At 52.6% G+C, this 17001-nt stretch overlaps 1 protein-coding gene across 2 annotated transcripts; it reads right to left on the bottom strand.

Moving 5' to 3' along the window:
• Positions 1-726: 726 nt before the first annotated feature.
• On the bottom strand, positions 727-9232 carry Ccdc9b (coiled-coil domain containing 9B). 2 transcript variants are annotated; one of them, XM_021157015.2, is made up of 11 exons: positions 9113-9232; positions 8240-8353; positions 7885-7992; positions 7162-7317; positions 6957-7085; positions 6149-6348; positions 5842-5897; positions 5236-5289; positions 5059-5149; positions 4484-4523; positions 727-4401 (listed from the first exon to the last, which is right to left on the bottom strand). In XM_021157015.2, exons 1-11 carry the CDS (start codon positions 9122-9124, stop codon positions 3859-3861), a joined length of 1503 nt encoding a protein of 500 aa, XP_021012674.2. In that variant the 5' UTR covers positions 9125-9232; the 3' UTR covers positions 727-3858. The 2 variants fall into 2 exon arrangements, with proteins under 2 accessions (XP_021012674.2, XP_029330592.1); XM_029474732.1 differs by lacking the exon at positions 9113-9232 and adding an exon at positions 8522-8556.
• Between the last annotated feature and the right edge of the window lie 7769 nt (positions 9233-17001).

Here is a 17001-nt window from a genome sequence, read left to right on the forward strand (position 1 = left end):
CAGCTCCTTGGGTACTTTCTCTAGCTCCTCCATTGGGGGCCCTGTGTTCCATCCAATAGATGACTGTGAGCATCCACTTCTGTATTTGCCAGGCACTGGCGTAGCTTCACAAGAGACAGCTATATCAGGGTCCTGTCAGCAAAATCTTGCTGGCATATGCAATAGTGTCTGGGTTTGGTGGCTGTTTATGGGATGGATCCCCATTTCTTGGTGTTTTTAAGGACCAGTGTCATCTCTTCCTGTAATTCTTGTCCCTGACAGTAGCATCAAGTTTGGAGTTAGTGGTCAGACATTCCAAGCTTGTACGTTGTTTTAAACTGCTGAGGTTGGCCATAAGAAAATCAGCCATTTGCTCGTTTGGCAGAACTTAATTCCAGGAGAAACAGAGGAAGCTCCCTGGGGTGGGGTAGCTTCTGGAGGAAAGTAATGGAACAAAACTAGGCTGTGAACTTGTGAGACCAGTTCTGTTTTAAAGAGAAGAAAAGAGGAGCCCTCCTAGTCATCTGTGGCATTCAGAGGGCTATGTCGGAGCCAGAGAAGATAGAGTGTACTCCATATAAAAGCAAGGGTACCCCGCTAAACACCCTATCTCCAGGGAAGTAAACGAAACTCTCTGTCCTGGAAGGGCTGCCAGAATGGCTTGAGCCATTCCCCCCTTTCCCTGAGAGAGTTCTGAACTCAATAAAAAGAAAAGTTAAAAGAAACCAAGCAGATAAAGACCTCATATCAACGCCCACTTCATTTATTCATCATGTTTTCAGAGCATCGGGCTACTGTTCCCAGAGTGTCCACTTAGTGTAGGCATGGTTTGCACACTCTAGTATTGTCAGCAACCCTTCAAGGTCAGTACAGCAAGCCTCCTTCTGCAGGTAAGGGGACTGAGGCTTTTAGAGGTTAACGTTGAGCAAGGTAGATGAGAGGTGCAGGGTTTACTCTCTCAGACTCCAAGGTGTGCTTCGCTCTACCTGGTGCCTGAGATCTCAACTCGCACCTGTCTGACAGGATGCTCTCCATTTTCCCCCGCTCTGTTCCCCTCATCTCCAGGTGTTCTTGCCCTGCCAGCTCCTCCTGGGTACCCTCCTTGCTTGGCTCCTTCCAGCCCTGCATCTGGTTTCCCAGAGTTGTTCGTTGTTAATGACGACTCAGACTTTTAAACAGTCGTCTTGTCTACTTGTTGGAGGGAAGAGGGTTTCCTAAGGGAAGACTCTGCGTCAGACCTAGGAACTAGGAAGAACCATGGCTGGCCCTTGGAGGCCTCGAGAGGAATGGTTGACCTGGGTTTCTTCCGCTCCATAGTTGACTCTAACAGAGCAGGATGGTACAACCTGGACAGAGAGTTGGGAGGTGTGGCCTGTGTCTTTTCCTGGAGAAGAGCTCCCCTTTCTCAGGAAGAGTTTCCTGCTGTTGCCCACACTGCAGGCTTCTGGAATGAAGGTGTCCTGTGTTGGCTTCCATTCTCACCAATCCCCGGGACAGCTTTCCTCAGTGCCCTAAAGGCTGTTGCCCATGAAGAGAAGCCCCATGTCCTCTTAGTCCTCTCTAATGGCTCCTTCTCCTGCTTAGGTTCATTTGTAAAGACTGAACCAGAACCCTGCCAGATTTTTACATCCTCAACCTGTGGTCAAACTTGCCTTGCCCTATGTTGTCTGACGGATCGCATTGCACAGTTGGCAACATCAAGTGGGAAGCAAACTGTGAATCTTTTCTCTCTCCCTCCCTCTTCCCTACTCCCTCCTTTTCTCCTCTCTTCCTTTCTATTCTTCTCATTTCCTCTGTCTGTCTGTCTGTCCTAAAGACTGAACCTGTGAGTTCATGCGTGCTGAGAATGGACTCTACCAACCTACGCCCCAGCCAAGGATTCAGATTCTTGATCACAGCCATTTCTTTGCAACATCTGGATTCAAGAGCTCTCTCTGCCTGAACCTGCTCTGTTCCAGTCCCATCTTTAGGAGTCATGAGCACCAGGGCCTGTGTCACACTTCAAAGTCAAAATATACTTGAGACTGGAAGGCAAAATGAAAACGTGAATTTGGATTCTACACTCTGGCCCAGGCGTGTCTCCTATGTACAGGAATATTTTTTTCCCTTTCTGGACTTCCTCTTAGCCACCACACTGACTCTTCCACCCCCCTTCATCCTGTCACATCCCAATCAGCTTCCTTTTGATGCACTACAGAGTTGACTCCACTATGCACTGCTGAGGAATCTTCTACGGGCACCTCTGAAGCCAGGAGACCTCTTCCACTTGCCAGGGTAGCATTCCCCTAGTTCTTGCAGAGCTGGAAACTTGCTTTAGATCTAGAGTCTGCTCTAATCTGAACCCTTCACACACTCGAATCCAGAACCTGACTCCTCAAAGGGTTCTTCAGCCAAAAAGGAGGCCATGTCTCCCTCACCTGGGACATATTAGAAATGCTAACGTTCAGGCCTTCCCCAGACCCACTGAGTTCAACCTGCACCACACATCACACAAAAACATGAAAAGAGTTCTCTAAACAGCCTGACCTGCTGAAGAGTCAGTCACCCCTGCCTGAGTAGAGGGAATAGACATGGAACCAAGAGGCAGGAAGGAAGAACAAGGCAGGAACCCAAGTTGAAGGCCTCACGTGTAAAGATGAGGGTTATGGAAGACCCAGTTACCCTTGTAGAGAGGAGGGGAGGAGGGGGCTGCATGGTGCCACCAAGATGCAAAGGGCACATGCCATATCAAAAGAGGGGAGCAGAGGCAGGGTGGGTCTCTTCAGGCACCTACCCTCATCACACCGAGGGCTACCAGGCTTCTACAGATGAGAACAGCACTTGCCATTCAGCCTTGAGCTGTCGGATGACTGAGTGTCTTCCCTCCCTCCGGCTGGCAGAGTCACCCTCGCCCACTGGCTGGATTACTGGGAGAAGATGCTCAGGAAATGTTTGTTGTATCAAAAGGAAGCCACAGCTTGTGCAGAGTCTGGATAATTCACCAGACGTGGGCCTCATGGGAGGGGCCTGGATGGAGTTGGAAAGACACATCCTGATGCACTTAGCTGAGGTTGCTAATCCTCTGACTGTACTGTGTGCTTGCTTTTGCATGGCCTTGGTGAGGGAAAGTGGAGAAGGAAGAGAGGGCAGGAAATGACCCTGGGCTACAGGGTCTATTCAGGGCACCCACGATGTCTGATCTGGATATTCGGAGGAAGGCTCAGCACCTGCTAGTGAGCTCTCTCATTCTCCCGTGGCAAAAGGAGAATCCTAGCACAGTTCAAAGAGCCCCGCTGGATGTCCCGTCCCCCCAAGAAGCCTTGGGTTTTTCTGTTCCTCTCCACCTGTGTTCCTGTCAGCCATGAGCCCCAAACCACTTTCTCTAGGCCTCAAACGACTGTTGAAATCCTGGTTTGGCCATCTTAGAAGAGCAGAACTGTGAGTCACCTGGATAAAGGCATGATTATCAGAAAGGGGCTAGGCTGGCCATACCATCTTTGAGACTGCCTAGAGCTCAGGAGCCTGAAGGCTTGTGACTGGAGAGGGAGACCTGGCAATGACGAACTATAAGGAGCCAGGAGATCCATGTATTGGGGTCCTACCAAATCTTGCTTGGTGGGAAATGCCTATGGCCTAGGTAAGACCAGGACAGGGATACCAGCCTTGAACAAGAGATCCCAGCCTGGCCAATACACCAAGAGCCTTGACTACATGTAGAAACCCACTAGTGTAGAGGTATGCATAAGAGGCCCTTACACGGTGTCCCTGTGGAATTTTGCTGCATTGCTCAACCAGAAAGGTACCAGACTCCCACCAGCAGCCGTAACTCCCACCACACACAAGACTCTTGACTGAGTTCTCCCCTTCGCAGCCTAGCTCCCCAACTCTCCTGAGCTCCACTCAGCATCTTCCTGCAGGGCCAGGACCTCCTGCCCTGCTTCTTTTACTTGTGCCTCTTGACCTTGGGCCAATTCCTCTGGAGGGCCTGCTTCTTGGTGTCAGATTCTCCTGGGCCCCAGCCTTGCCAGCCCTGTCCTCCTTGGGCTCTGGGGTCTGTGCTTCCCTCTGTGACTCAATGCAACTGTGGACTTCCAGCCCAGGCTGGTGGTCAGTGCATCCCAGTGTCTGCTGCTCAGAACCATTTGGCCATGACACTGGACTTTGCTGAGCCCCAGCCTTTGGACTGAGTATACATGTACTTTTTCCAGGCTTGGGGCTGCTAGCTCCTCCCACAGAGAGGTCGAGGGGAGCCAAGTCAGAATGTTGTGGAGAGTCTGGGGCCAAACTGGCTGTAGAGGTCCCCGACTCTCCTTTTAGCCCCTCTGGGGAGGCTGGAATTGGGCTGGTTGCAGGCATGGTCTCTTGTCTGTCTGGCACCCTTTCATTCCGCTTCTGTACGAATTCTTCCTCAGCACTGGGAGTCTTCGTGCTGCTCTGGCTTCCCTGAAGCAAAAGAATAGCCCAGCTGGGTAGTAAATTTGGGGCTTCTGTCCCCAGCCTGTCCTGTCCTGTCCTAAGTACCTACCTCCTGGCTCTGCAGCGTCTCATCTTCTTTCATGTCATACCTGCAGAAATACAGCAAGTAGCAGGGCCTGTTCCAGGCTCCACCTTGCTTCAAGTAACCCCCTTCATAGCTCGTGGCCTGTGCACCCCAGGGAGAAGCTAAAGCCCAGTGGTTTCAGAGTACAGCCAGGGAGGCTTCTGGATGCTTCTTACCCAGCCTGACCTTACTTCTCAATCAGACCTAGCCATTTCCTCTGACTATCCACCCCCGGTCCCCAGCTGCTGTTTATGACTGAGCCTGCTGCACCTTGAGATCCATGGGGACTCCAGGCATGTTCCTGCATGCTCTGCCTGGGAAAGGCACACTTCACATCCCAGGGGAAGTGTGCGGTTGTAATTACCACAGCCTCTGGGCACCAGGCTCTTAACCACTACCACCTCTGCTGGTGTCCTTTCTTGGTATCTCATTAACCTGTGGCAGGCAACAAGCAACCAGGAATCAGGGGCCCTGGGAATGGAGCAGAGGGACCTGGGCCAGTCCATGGAAATTAGGACACCTACATACCTGCCTTGATTTTGTCCCCTGTCCCCTGTTACCTTCGGGCCCTGCCAGTTAGCCTCTCCTTCCCCTGGGCGTTGCTGCCTATGGTGGATGTCATCGAGGGTCTTCCAGATCGTCCACCCCAACCTGAAAGACATGATGGGGGATGGAGGGCTGTACCAACTGCCTTCACCAGCTGAAGCAATTCTGCTCCTTTTCCGCCCCCAACTCACGTTTTCCATCCAGGGATGATTGTGGGTGCTGAGGCTTCTGGTGGGTCCTAGGACCTAAAGGGAAACAAAGTAAATGGGGTGGGAGGTGTCAAAGAATCTAAAACAGACACCGGAGCTCTCTAGTACCAGGAAGCTTCCAGTGGTCATTCATTCCCTTAGGAGGTCTATCTTCCCAAAGCCCAAGCTACCTCTGCAGAAAAGCCTCCCCTGTGTTTACACTGCCCAGTTAAATGACTTGGTCAGCTCGTTGGCCCCTAGGCTCTGTGTATGAAGAAGGATATCACCAGAAATTCACAGGACTCCTCCCACAGCAAGCCCAGGAGGGCCAACAGAACTTTTACCCCACAAGGAACGGCATCTGGAAAGACCTAGTTCGGCTCCCACTGAATCTAGCCCAAGCCGTAGCTCAGAAAACACAAGAGAGGTCAAGCAGTGTGGGAGGGGAAGGGAAGACAGACTTTTTCCGTGTCCCTTTTCATCTTTGATGAAGAGACAGGGTAGTGGGATCCTAGACGAGACAAGAGGATCATGGGTTCTGGGCCAGCCTGGGCTAAGACTCTCCAAAAACAAACAAGGCACAAGAGCATGAGGTGGGGATCAGCTTACCCTTCCTGCTGCCCATGGCCAGGTCCTTGTCCCGAGGCTTGTTGTACTTCTGTGGCCTGTGTAGACCGAGAAGGGCATTACGTCACTTGTGGCAATGTGGGTAGAGGCTGCATCAGACTCCACCCAGACACTGAATCCTCTAACCCCATAGCTCAGGGCAGCACAGAGTTGTGGTCCCAAGAAAGAGGCAGAGCACAAAACCCTGGGACCAGGGTCTGATGAAAAGTCTTTTCCCTCCAAGAGGCACCCATAGTTAGCCCTACCCACGTCCCACAATCACAGCAAGCTGCTCAGCCATGCCACCCACATGGGCTTGGCTTTGTCCAGGTCCCACGGGCGGCTCCAGTCACCCTGTGGGTTTCTGTGCCGGGCAAGGCGGGCCAGGTCAATCTGCTCTCTCTCTTGTTTCCACTGCATGTAGTCCCAGCTGGCCTCAGGGGACAGCCCCAAGGACTGTTGGGGAGGTGGACTTGGGACCACGCCTGGACTCCGGGGCTCCAGAACACCCTGTAAGGGGAAGATACTTAATATCATGGAGGAGAAGTAGAAGATTTGCATGGAGCTTCTCTCTCACGGTCTCTACTTCCCAGTACATAATTAGGTCTGTCTCATCCCCAGCATGCTGTGCTTGCTGTGGACTGTTTGCACACATCCACTTGTTCACTGCCAGTTTGAGACAGGTAATTTAAGCTCTCTGAGTATTATGTCCTTATCTGTGAAAGGAGGCGTCTCTTTTCTTAGAGTTGTTGGTGTGGATAGACCAGACCGGCCCTAGATAGGAGGGGCACCCATAGGCGGTGAGCAAAATCAAGAACAATTACAAGGGGCTGCTGCCACCTAGAGGTCACAGCTGGCACATAGCCAGTCACCTACACATCCCTCTGACACCTTAGGGGCGAGTCATCAATCATATTATGGCTGGATAATATATCTGGCTTAATTATTTCTTATGGCAAGACACACCCAAAGTGGATATTGGCCAGAGAAGGGGAAGAAGGTAAGAATTCTCACAGGTGGTGCCTAGGCAGGTTTGCCCAGGCAAGGGACATACCTTACTTAGTTTCTCTGCCTTCTCCAAATAGGGATTGTGTCCCTACCCCTTCTTGAAGATGTACCTTCCCTGCTGAATCTGAGTTGGAAGTCATCTGCAAGGGTGAACTCCAGCTCCGGCCTCCTCCAGATGTCCCCTTTGCCCTTGGGCTCCGTGCTTGGGTCGTGGGTTTCTCACTTACTATCCTTTTGGCCTGGAGAAGGTATAGATAGGCATCACGGCTGAGCCAAGGGAGGGAGACCTGAGGTCTGGAAGTCTCAACTGCTCACCTTGGCTTTGTTTTCCATGGTGACAGCAAGTTCCACCCGGTCCCCCATGCTGAAAGTACCCGGTGCGTCTGCAGCATCTTCATCATCTGTCAGTGTGACAGTCACTCCAGGTGAAAGGGGCGCCTTGGCCCAGTTTCTGCTGACCACTCTCTTCTCCTGCAGAGCAAGATGCCTGTGTCCTCAGGCCACATGGGTAATTCTGAGCAGAACCTGGGTGCTGGGGGGAGGGGTTCCCTGGGTTTGGGTTCTAGCCCTAGGCCTCCCTAGAATGCCCGTGGCAAAGCTTGGCCCTTCAGGAGTCCACATGCCAATGGCATTAGTTATTCAGAGCTCAGAGCCAACAGAGGGACCCAAGATGCCACAAGGGCTTGTCATCTCTGAATCAAAAAAAAATCCAGAGTATGCAGACAATATGGCCTTATCTCTAAGACACTGATTCTTTTGCTTACAGCCCAGACTTCTCCCTCCTCTGCTTCCTGCAGGGTTTCAGCCTCAGGGTCTGGAGTAAGGAGAAGGCTGTGCTCTGCACATAGGGTATACATGCAGAGCTGTAGGACTGGGAAAGTCTGTACAAAGGTTTCTGTTTGGTAGCCTTTCATCTGTGGCCCTTTGGAGAAGATGGCAATAGCTTGGGAGGTCTGTTGTTGCTGGGAGACACCCAGAAAGGCAATTAGGAGACATGGTTCAGGCCTCAACCCTGCCTGTCTCCAAGGTGAGACTTACACCGGGAACCTGGCTGATGGTGACCGTGAGGCTGTCGGGTTGGAGGAGCCCTGGAGTGGTCACAGCCATGCCCCCCTGCTCCGCCTGCCGACGATCTTCCTCGATCTCCTGTGGGAGGGCCTGAAGTCAGCAAGGCCATGGGCCCCAGGCTCACAGACACACAGACGCTGACAGGCCTACACAGAAAAACACCAATGGGACACCAGGGGGCAGAGGCACCACATCACCAGTGCCCAAGACTCTGATGGGGGCATGGGCTAAGGCCCTCAGAGAGAACCCAGTGTGTAAACAGCCTTTTGAAGGTAGCCAGGGACACCAGCCACAGGAGTCCTCTCAGCCGACACAACACACTCACCTGGTACCTTCGTAGTAAGGCCTGGTTCTTCTTGCGCAAGGCAACTATCCTGCGGTCCAGCTCGGCATCTTTTTCCTCATGCCGGCGCATTGTGGACTCAGCTTTGTGGGGCCCCTGTAGAAGGCATGGAACCCAATACAAGGAACAGATTTTAGCCCCAAGCTACAGCACCCAGGGTGAAGGAGTTTCCTTAGGAAGACGGTCTACAGAGGGCCAAACCCCACCCCAGTGAGGCCTGTCTGCCAGTCTGCCTCCTGAGGGGCTCAGGTCAGGGCTTCATACCCAGGGCCTCTGCTCCCAGCAGCTGGCTGCCCCTCCCCCTGGCTCCCCAGGGGGTTCTGCTGTGAGCACAGTCTGGAATGAGAGTTAAAAATGGCTCTGGCAGCCGAACCTGCCGTGACTGGGAAGCTGCCAGGGGATTCAGGAGGTCGAGGGGGGACTCTTTGCCTCCCAAATCTAGAACCACACACACACACAGAGACAGGCTTTAGCTTGGTTCTGGCCTCCCAGGCACCGGACCCCACCCCCTAAGCCTGTGCCCAGTCCGAAGGAGAGAGAGCAGCTCCCACGGGCTCGGCGAGCCCTCCAGGTCTGAGCTGCTGACTGATGGGGCAGCAGAACAGCAGGCCCAGCTGGGAGCGACTCTGGGCCGAGCCATGCCTCTGCATCAAGATCTGCGGTTCTTCTCTCTCTGGCTGTGGGGTCTATGTTTTGCTCAGCGCCTTGCCCGGCCCACCACCTGCCTCCTCGTGGCTCTCTTCCTCCCAGGCCCAGCTGCCACCAGCTGTCCCCAGAATGTGGCTGCTTCGTAGCTTAGCTTAGCTCCCTCCCATCCTCTAGAAGCCCCCCTGCCAAAGAGGAGGTGCCACTCACGGCCAAATGCATGAAAATACCAGGCGCTGAGAGAATTTCAAAACAGCTCCCGGGAGCCAGAGCTGGAGGGAAGCTGGAGCCACCAGAGCCGGCCCTGTCGGCCTCTCCCTGCCGGCTTCAGCTTCGCTGCTCAGCACAAGAGATCATGTTGTGATTACAAAAGAGTGCTCTGGGCTCCCAGCCAGGAACGCCTAGCCACCACCCCCACCCTTCCACTCGCAGAGGGCGAGGACCGGGGCACCAGCAGCCGGCTGGTCTTGTCTAGCACATATCCCTGCCCTGCCTCAGTGTCCCTGTACAGGAGATCTAGGCACGCAGGGCCCACTTTCACCTGTGATCCGGAGCCCCAGTAAGACCCTCCCACCTCCCGCCTGTGTATGCCCACAAATGGGTTAGCTGGGTCTTCATCCCTCCCACTAGGAGAAAAGGGCAAGAGTTGCAGGTTCCACAGTATGGCTGACGGCCCTCCCTCGGGGCGTTTCTCTGCTTTCCTGATGGCTGTCCAGTCAGCGCGTTTAAGTCGTTAGATAAGAGTGAGAAACCTCCTCCCCAAGGCCATCGCACACCACCACAGACCCAAAATGCCACTCTCCACCATTTGGTCTCTGAGCTGGAATGTGCTTTTCTCTGTACTCCAAACATGGCCACTCCTGGAGGCCTAACTCTCTGGGTCTCCAGACCCCTACCATGCTAAAAGGAGCCTTTCTCTGGGGTCCTTAACCCAGCAGAAGCTGGGAACAGTTATCAGCCCTCTTCCCTTGGGATTCTCTCACAGAGCCCTTTCATGCCTGACACTCCCAGGATAACATTTGCAGACTCTCAGATCCCAAGAAAGGACACAGACTCCTTCCCCAAGTAAGTATCTTCACACAGCCGAGGCCAGTCTCTGCCCAGGGGTGCCTAGGTCAGCTTCAGTTCTTATGTGGTCCTGACTTCCAGGCCTTGACATGAGTGTCACAAACTCTGGCATCCCTTATGTCCCTGACTGACCAGGGCTCAGATGTTTCCCCTCACCATAATCTACCCCCACCCCGATCTCTAGCCACCATGCTCAGGCCCTTTGCTGTCCAGGCTCTTGCCCCTGGCCCCACACCCCCATCTCTGCAGCTCCCGAGTTCCCATCCTGCTTGCAAATGCCACTGTGTACCCTCCTCCCTTCCTGCCGGATGTTCCCACTGAGTCAGACTCTTGTCTACTTTCCCAGCAACAGTGACGCACCCGAACTCCTAGATCTCTCTCTCTCTCCCTCTCTCTTTCTCTCACCCCCCCCCGTCTCCCTCTCCGCTTTTGTCTACACACACACACACACACACACACACACACACACACACACACACGTACAAGCACACACTTCCTCCACCTTCTCTGCACCCTGCCTCACAAATACTGCTGAGGTCAGCCTTATCCCAGAAACCTCCAGAAGTCCCAAGCTTCCCACTGTAACCGCCCCTGCTACGATTCGTTTCACAGATCGCAGTCCGAGAGGGAGAGAGACCTAATGTAGCCCCCCTCTTTGTAATTTTAGTCCTTGATCAGGTTTAGGGAGGAGGGATGTAAACAGACTACAGAGATGAGGCCAGGTTTTTGTCCTTCTCAGCTTCCACTGCCAGCAGCGTCAGAGCAGAGGGATCAGGAGGCACAGGTAGACATCTGGCAACCCTACAGAGAGGATGACCCAGCCCCCTGGAAGAGCTGCAGGAAGATATCCTGAATGTAGATACAAAGGTTTCCCAGCCACCAGGCTGAAGTACCATGTACCCTGAACAGCCCCAAAGACAAGACTGAAGCCCCAGCCACGTGTTTCCAAGTGTCACTCACAGCTTCTCACGCCCTTGAGCAGACCCCACAAAAACGCCATTTACCAGTCTGCTCTCCCACCGGACAGAGGCAGCTTGGTATACTAAGTGCTCTGAGCTTCCCCCAGGGCCTGGCCCAGTGCCCCCATGCCGTAAAGCCTCATTGCCTGCAGGATGAGTATGGAATTAGGTGGGTACCTGTGCACAGGCTGTAACTGCCTTTTTTTTTTTTTTAAAGATTTACCCATCCACTATATGTAAGTACACTGTAGCTGTCTTCAGACACTCCAGAAGAGGGCGCCAGATCTCGTCACGGATGGTTGTGAGCCACCATGTGGTTGCTGGGATTCGAACTCTGGACCTCCGGAAGAGCAGTCGGGTGCTCTTACCCACTGAGCCATCTCACCAGCCCCGTAACTGCCTTTCTGACCACGCAGATAGATGGACACAAGCTGAAGAAGGCAGGTGTGTCTCGAAGGATCCCTGGAAGAGGGGGAATGCAGGGCTGTGGGAGGGGGCGGGGCTCGAGAATTTCCAGTTCGATATTCCCAAACCAGGGGTCTTTACTCCAAGTCACCACTAGGGGGCAGAAGCATTCCAAAAGCTTGGCTAGCAATTGGAGTGAGGGTGGGGTTTCCTTCACCCGCCCCCGCCCCCTTTCTCACTATCATCTCCCAAGTCTAGCTCAATCCCACCTCCCAACTCCATCAGAACAGTCAGACTACACAGAGGTAAAAGCTTTATTTTATTGATGAGCCCGACAGGTGTTGTCTCTCATGCAGGCTGCCTCACCTGTTTGTACTGCAGATGATACAAAAAGCCAGGGTGTTGGCCTTGCTGTCCCTAGGCCTCTTATTACAGCTGCTCCACCAAAACAAGTTTGCTTGCGACGTCTCTCTGTGCTCTCTCTTTCTCCTACTAGGGTTGGGCAGGATAACCTAGCCTGGCCTTGGATCACTGCTCTCCCCAGGTGACTCCCTGCACCTTCCCAGGTCACCTGCCAACTCGGGTGGCCACCACACCTTTAGGGCCTACATCAGATGTACTTTATTGGTACCATCTGGAAAGATACAGTTGAAGCCAACTTCAAGAACAGGATTGCTGGAAGTCCAAGCTTCTCTCTAGGGGACATCTGCCCAGGAGGGAAGTCCATAGAGGTAGCACTGCTCAGACCCTCTTCCCCATTTCTGTCAGTGTGGACATCCCCACTGCCCTCCCCCACCCCCGCTCCTGTGGGAGACTGGTTGACTGAGTATAGTGTTTGGCCTTTGACCTACTTCTCAGGCTCCATCCAGGCAGAGGGAGATGGGATGGTGGATTCCAGTCTCCTTCCTCCTTACAGGCAATGGCTCTTATGTCTTTATAACACCAGGTGGCTATCCCTCAGTGAGTCATATGATGATAACATTCAAATACCTAGCAACATCCATATTTGGAATAGTGTGTAGCCAGAGCAAGGTTCAGGCCGTTTTTTTTTTTCCTCCTGCCTCAGGCAACTGCGTGGTGGTCATCTCCTCAGTTGAAGGAGTGCCTAAGGCTGCCTGCCTCCCTCAGTTCTGGGGTCTGAGTATGTCACAGTCATCTAGTGTGTGGACCAAGGATGATCTGAGGTGTCCCTTTAGTATCTCCTCTGGGTCTCTTTTCCTCTCTCCCACCCAATGTATCAAAGCCAGGCTCCTGCAACACTGGTTCCAGGCGGTCCCCTGTGGCTGCTCCCTTTCCAGGCCCCAGGCCATTCTCTTCACCCCAGCACTAGGTGCTTCTGGGAACAGATCCTGTCCTTTGCCTGCCTGCAGATCCCAGAAGGCTGCTCCCACCCCAGTGCTCAGGAATGGCTCTTTGTTGGGGTTGAGTCCTTAGAGGTCACTGGTGGGGAAATGTTAAAGAAGATAGACAAGGGTAGGTTGGAGAAGGCAGCTCAAAGCACATTCTTTTCTGCTTGGCCCCAACACCACCCGCTCCTACAGTGGACATTCCTGTCTCATGAAGTGTCCTGATTCCTAGGCCTGGAACGGAGACCTCAAAGTACATGAAGTCAGGCTGGAGGGACCAGTCCTGAGCAGGTTCCAAGTCTAGGCCCCACCTTACCAAAAGCATGCATGCCACAGCAGGGTGGCTTCTGAAGGGAGCAGGTGACCTGCCTGTCTTCAGACTGGGTGTTGCAGCCTGGGACCTCACTCCATCCCTAACCTCCCAGGCTGCAAGGCCCATTCTGAAGTCACACCCAACCTGCAGCCCCAGTTTTAGCAGTGGGAGATGAACCGCAGTGTGGGACTGACCCCCTGCCCCCAAGACTCCTTGGGTTTGGCCTCTGTTCCTCATGGTGGAGACAGAGACTCACAGAGTTCTCCCAGAACCCTGTATTGCATCCCCAACCAACTGCCACCCTTGGTAGAGGCTGAATGTTGCCTGCATCTGGACCTGCCCATCACACGCCATTGGCAGAACATCAACTGTGGGCTTCACCTAACCACATAAGCAAGACTCATACAGGAAGAGGCAGAAAAACAATGGTGACCCACTCCCACTGCCTTGTGTGTGTGTGTGTGTGTGTGTGTGTGTTGAAACAGGGTTTCTCTGGTAGCCCTGACTTTCCTGGAACTCACTCTGTAGACCTGGCTGCCCTGGAACTCAGAGATCCACCAGCCTCTGTCTTCCAAGTGCTGGAAATAAGTGTGGACGGTGGCCTTTACAAGCAAGAGGATGTCAGGTTAGGAAAGTAACAGCCAGACTGGGGAGGTCACTAGAGGGCAGCCTCAGCAGTGACAAAGCCAAGGAGCTTCATTGAAGATCCCAGGGCAGGGCTGATGAGGCCCTGTGACAGGCAAGGAAGTAGAAAGTAGAAAGTCTCAGATGGGTCAATTGAGGGAATTGGGCAGTGTCCAGACACCAGAGAGTGATGCTGGAGCCCAGAAGGGCTCTGGGGGATCTGGGGAAAGAGAGAGCAGGGGAAATCTTCAGGGAGACACAGAGCCAGGACAGTCTCCAAGTCTCAGGCCAGAAGTCCTCTTGGGAGCAGAAAGAGCTAGCCCTTGTCTCCTTAGTACATTCCTCATGTAGGCCTGGAGAAAGGGGCAGAGGAGGCCCTGGGGCAGAAACTACACAGGCTCTAACTACCAGGAAGCTTACCACCTCAGGCTGGGATGTGGGTGAGGCCACGCCCAGTCAATATAGAGGGGCCTGGCACAGTTTTGAAGGGTGACAAGGACAGAAGGCTGAAGTGTGGGTGATGGGAACTAGCCAGGTACAATCATGCAAAAGCCAAAGGTGGTGATGTGTGCAGCAGCCAGAAGCCCACTGTGAAGCAAGGGGTGATGGGTAAGAGAGTCAAACAGTCCAGCGGAGCTCACACTCACTCCAGCAACACATTGCACCCACAGCGTATGGTTGCTGAGTCTCTACCTGTGACGTCATTTGATGTCCTCAAGTTCTGAAATCTGTGACTCTCTGAGGAGATCAAGGCCAGTGACCTGCTTCACTGTCTCTGTGGCTGAGGCCTTCTCCCTCCTCCTTGGCACTAATAGCCCTATAGCGCTTTCTCCAACCCATGTCTAGGGTGGGATACCTTTGTCAGGTAGTATCCTGTATTGGGAGACTATTGCGTGCCCTCATCAGCCCAAAGAGTCCATGTGTTGTCCCCATTGCCCTAGGAGACCCCCTTACATCTCTTCCTTCTCCTGATGATCTCAATTCTAATCCCTGCTTCTCACCACAAAAATGCCCTCCTCATATCCCAGGGATTACTGGCAGGAAGGTCCCCTCTGCCATTAAACCAAGCATTTTGGGTTCTTTATCCCCTGTGAGGCAAAGGGCTGGTGGTGGAGGGGCTGCACATTTGGCTGAAGCTCTGCTGGCCTTAAACATCTTAGGACTGGACAGTCCTAGCCTCTGTTATGGATTGGCCCCAGTGTGCCCATCATTGTTCTGGCAGCCTCCTCATCCCCGAAGGTCTCTGATCAGACTACCCACAATGTCTTATCTTCTCTGTCTATTCCATCAAGACAAACTTCAGGCCTTCTTCAAACTCCCTCAGCACCTCTACTTTGGCCTTCCCTATCCTAGGCAAGGGGCTCAGAGCTTGGCCCCAGAAAAAGAAGGAAGTGAGCCCTCCATTCTGGAGCCCAGAGCATTGCTCCCACCTCCCTTCTGGGAGGGTCTATGAGGACACAGCTTTTTTCTCAGGCTCCTGCCCAAGACTGGAAGTGAGGTAGGTGTAGTGTCAGTATCTCTTAAAGATAACGGGAAGATTTCTGAAAGAGGAGGGCTGGTAACACAGGTGGTGGTAGGCATAGGAAGTACCATCTGCTCGGACTGCAGTGTGGGAGCTCTGCAGGCACCACACTTTGCAGACCTCCTCTGGGGCTCTGCCTGTCTGCTGCCTCTGCCCTGGCTCGCTCTCCTCAGAATGGCGATGAATGTAAACAGAGCAGAGTCATTAGCTCCCTGCCTACATATAAACCAAAGTCCTCTGTGCAGACTTCCAAAGGAGTTTCCAAAGCAGGCTGGAGGGTTTGCTTTGGTTTGTTTGTTTGTTTTAAAGATTTATTTATTTAATGTGTGTGAGTACACTGTGGCTCTCTTCAGACACCAGAGAGGGCATTGGATCCCATTACAGGTTGGGATCCACCTTTTGGTTGCTGGACTTGAACTCAGGACCTCTGGAAGAACAGTCAGTGCTTTTAACCACTTTTAACTGCTGAGCCATCTCTCCAGCCCCATTTTTTAAAATTTTAAAGATTTATCTATTTAGTATATATGAATGCTCTCTCTGCATGTACACCTGCATTCCAGAAGAGGACATCAGATATCATTATAGATGGTTGTAAGCTACCATGCCGTTGCTGGGAATTGAACTCAGGACCTCTGAAAAGAGCAGCCAATGCTCTTAACCTCTGAGCCATCTCTCTGGTACCCGCCACCCCACCCCACCCCACCCCACCCCACCCCACCCCACCCCACCCCTGCCCTTTAAAGGAGTGGTTTCCTGAAAGGAAGATGGCTCAACCTAAGAAAAGCCATCTTAGGACTGGCATCTACATTCAGGCAGTCCTTGATTAGGACTACTGCATACTGGCAAACTCCTAATACCTCCGAATCCTGTTCCCTTTTAAATCTGTCAAAGAAGGGAAGATAAAACTGTATGTGGTAGTGCACGCCTATAATTCCAAAACTCCAGAGATGGAGGCAGAGGATCAGAAATCCAATGTCAGTCTCAGCTATGAGAGACTAAGTCTCAAAGTACACACATGTGCACACGTATGCACTCATGCACACATGCACAAAACAAACTCAAAACTCACTGGGTGTGGTGCTGTACACCTGCAATCCCAGTGCTTAGGAGGTAGAGACAGAAGGACCAAGAGTTTAAGTTTATCTGCTGCTCTAAGTTTGAGGCCAGCCTGGGAGAGTTGAGACCCTGTCTCAAAGACTGAAGCCCCACCTCTAAACAAAGTGAGAATAGGTCTGGGGAGACGGCTTAGTGATTAGGAGCATGTGTTCTTGCAGAGAACCCAGGTTCCACTCCCAGTGCCCACACAGTGACTCACGACCACGAGTAACCCCAGTTCCAGAGGGTCCAAAAAGTGTGTGAAATACCTATAGGCATGGAGGCAAAACATTTATAAACATAAAGCAAGATAAACACATCTAGACAAATTTTTTAAAAACAAAAACAAGAGGAGAGGGTAATACCTCCTAGATTGTAGAATTGGAGAGATGGCTCAGCAGTTAAGAGAACGGGCTGCTCTTCCTAATGAGCAGGGTTCAATTCCCAGCACCCATATGGCAGCTGATAACCAGCTGTAACTTCAGTTCCAGGGAGCCCCATGACCTCTTCCGGCCTCCAGTGGTACACGGCATTCAGATGGTGCACATACACAAAATACCCATGTATGTATGTATGTATGTATGTATGTATGTATGTATGCATGTATTAACACCACCACCTAGAGCTGATCCTGGTTGGCAGGTGCCTTCCTCCCCAGCCCTGAGATAAGGAAGACTCATCCTGTCCCTCAAGGTTTTCTTCTTGTTTTCCGATGGTGGCTATGGTGCTTTCTATTTTACAGTTCTGAGGTCAAATTGACATACCAT

Source organism: Mus caroli, chromosome 2 (genome assembly GCF_900094665.2).
Source record: "Mus caroli chromosome 2, CAROLI_EIJ_v1.1, whole genome shotgun sequence".
Taxonomy (NCBI): domain Eukaryota; kingdom Metazoa; phylum Chordata; class Mammalia; order Rodentia; family Muridae; genus Mus; species Mus caroli.

Bases quoted from the DNA above. Each gene is read 5' to 3' on its own strand.
- Ccdc9b (XM_021157015.2), bottom strand. The intron at 5,898-6,148 runs GTGGGTGGCATG...CGGTCTACACAG, and splicing joins CTGGACAAAGCCAAGCCCAT to GCCACAGAAGTACAACAAGC. The intron at 4,524-5,058 runs GTAACAGGGGAC...GTATTTCTGCAG, and splicing joins CTAACTGGCAGGGCCCGAAG to GTATGACATGAAAGAAGATG.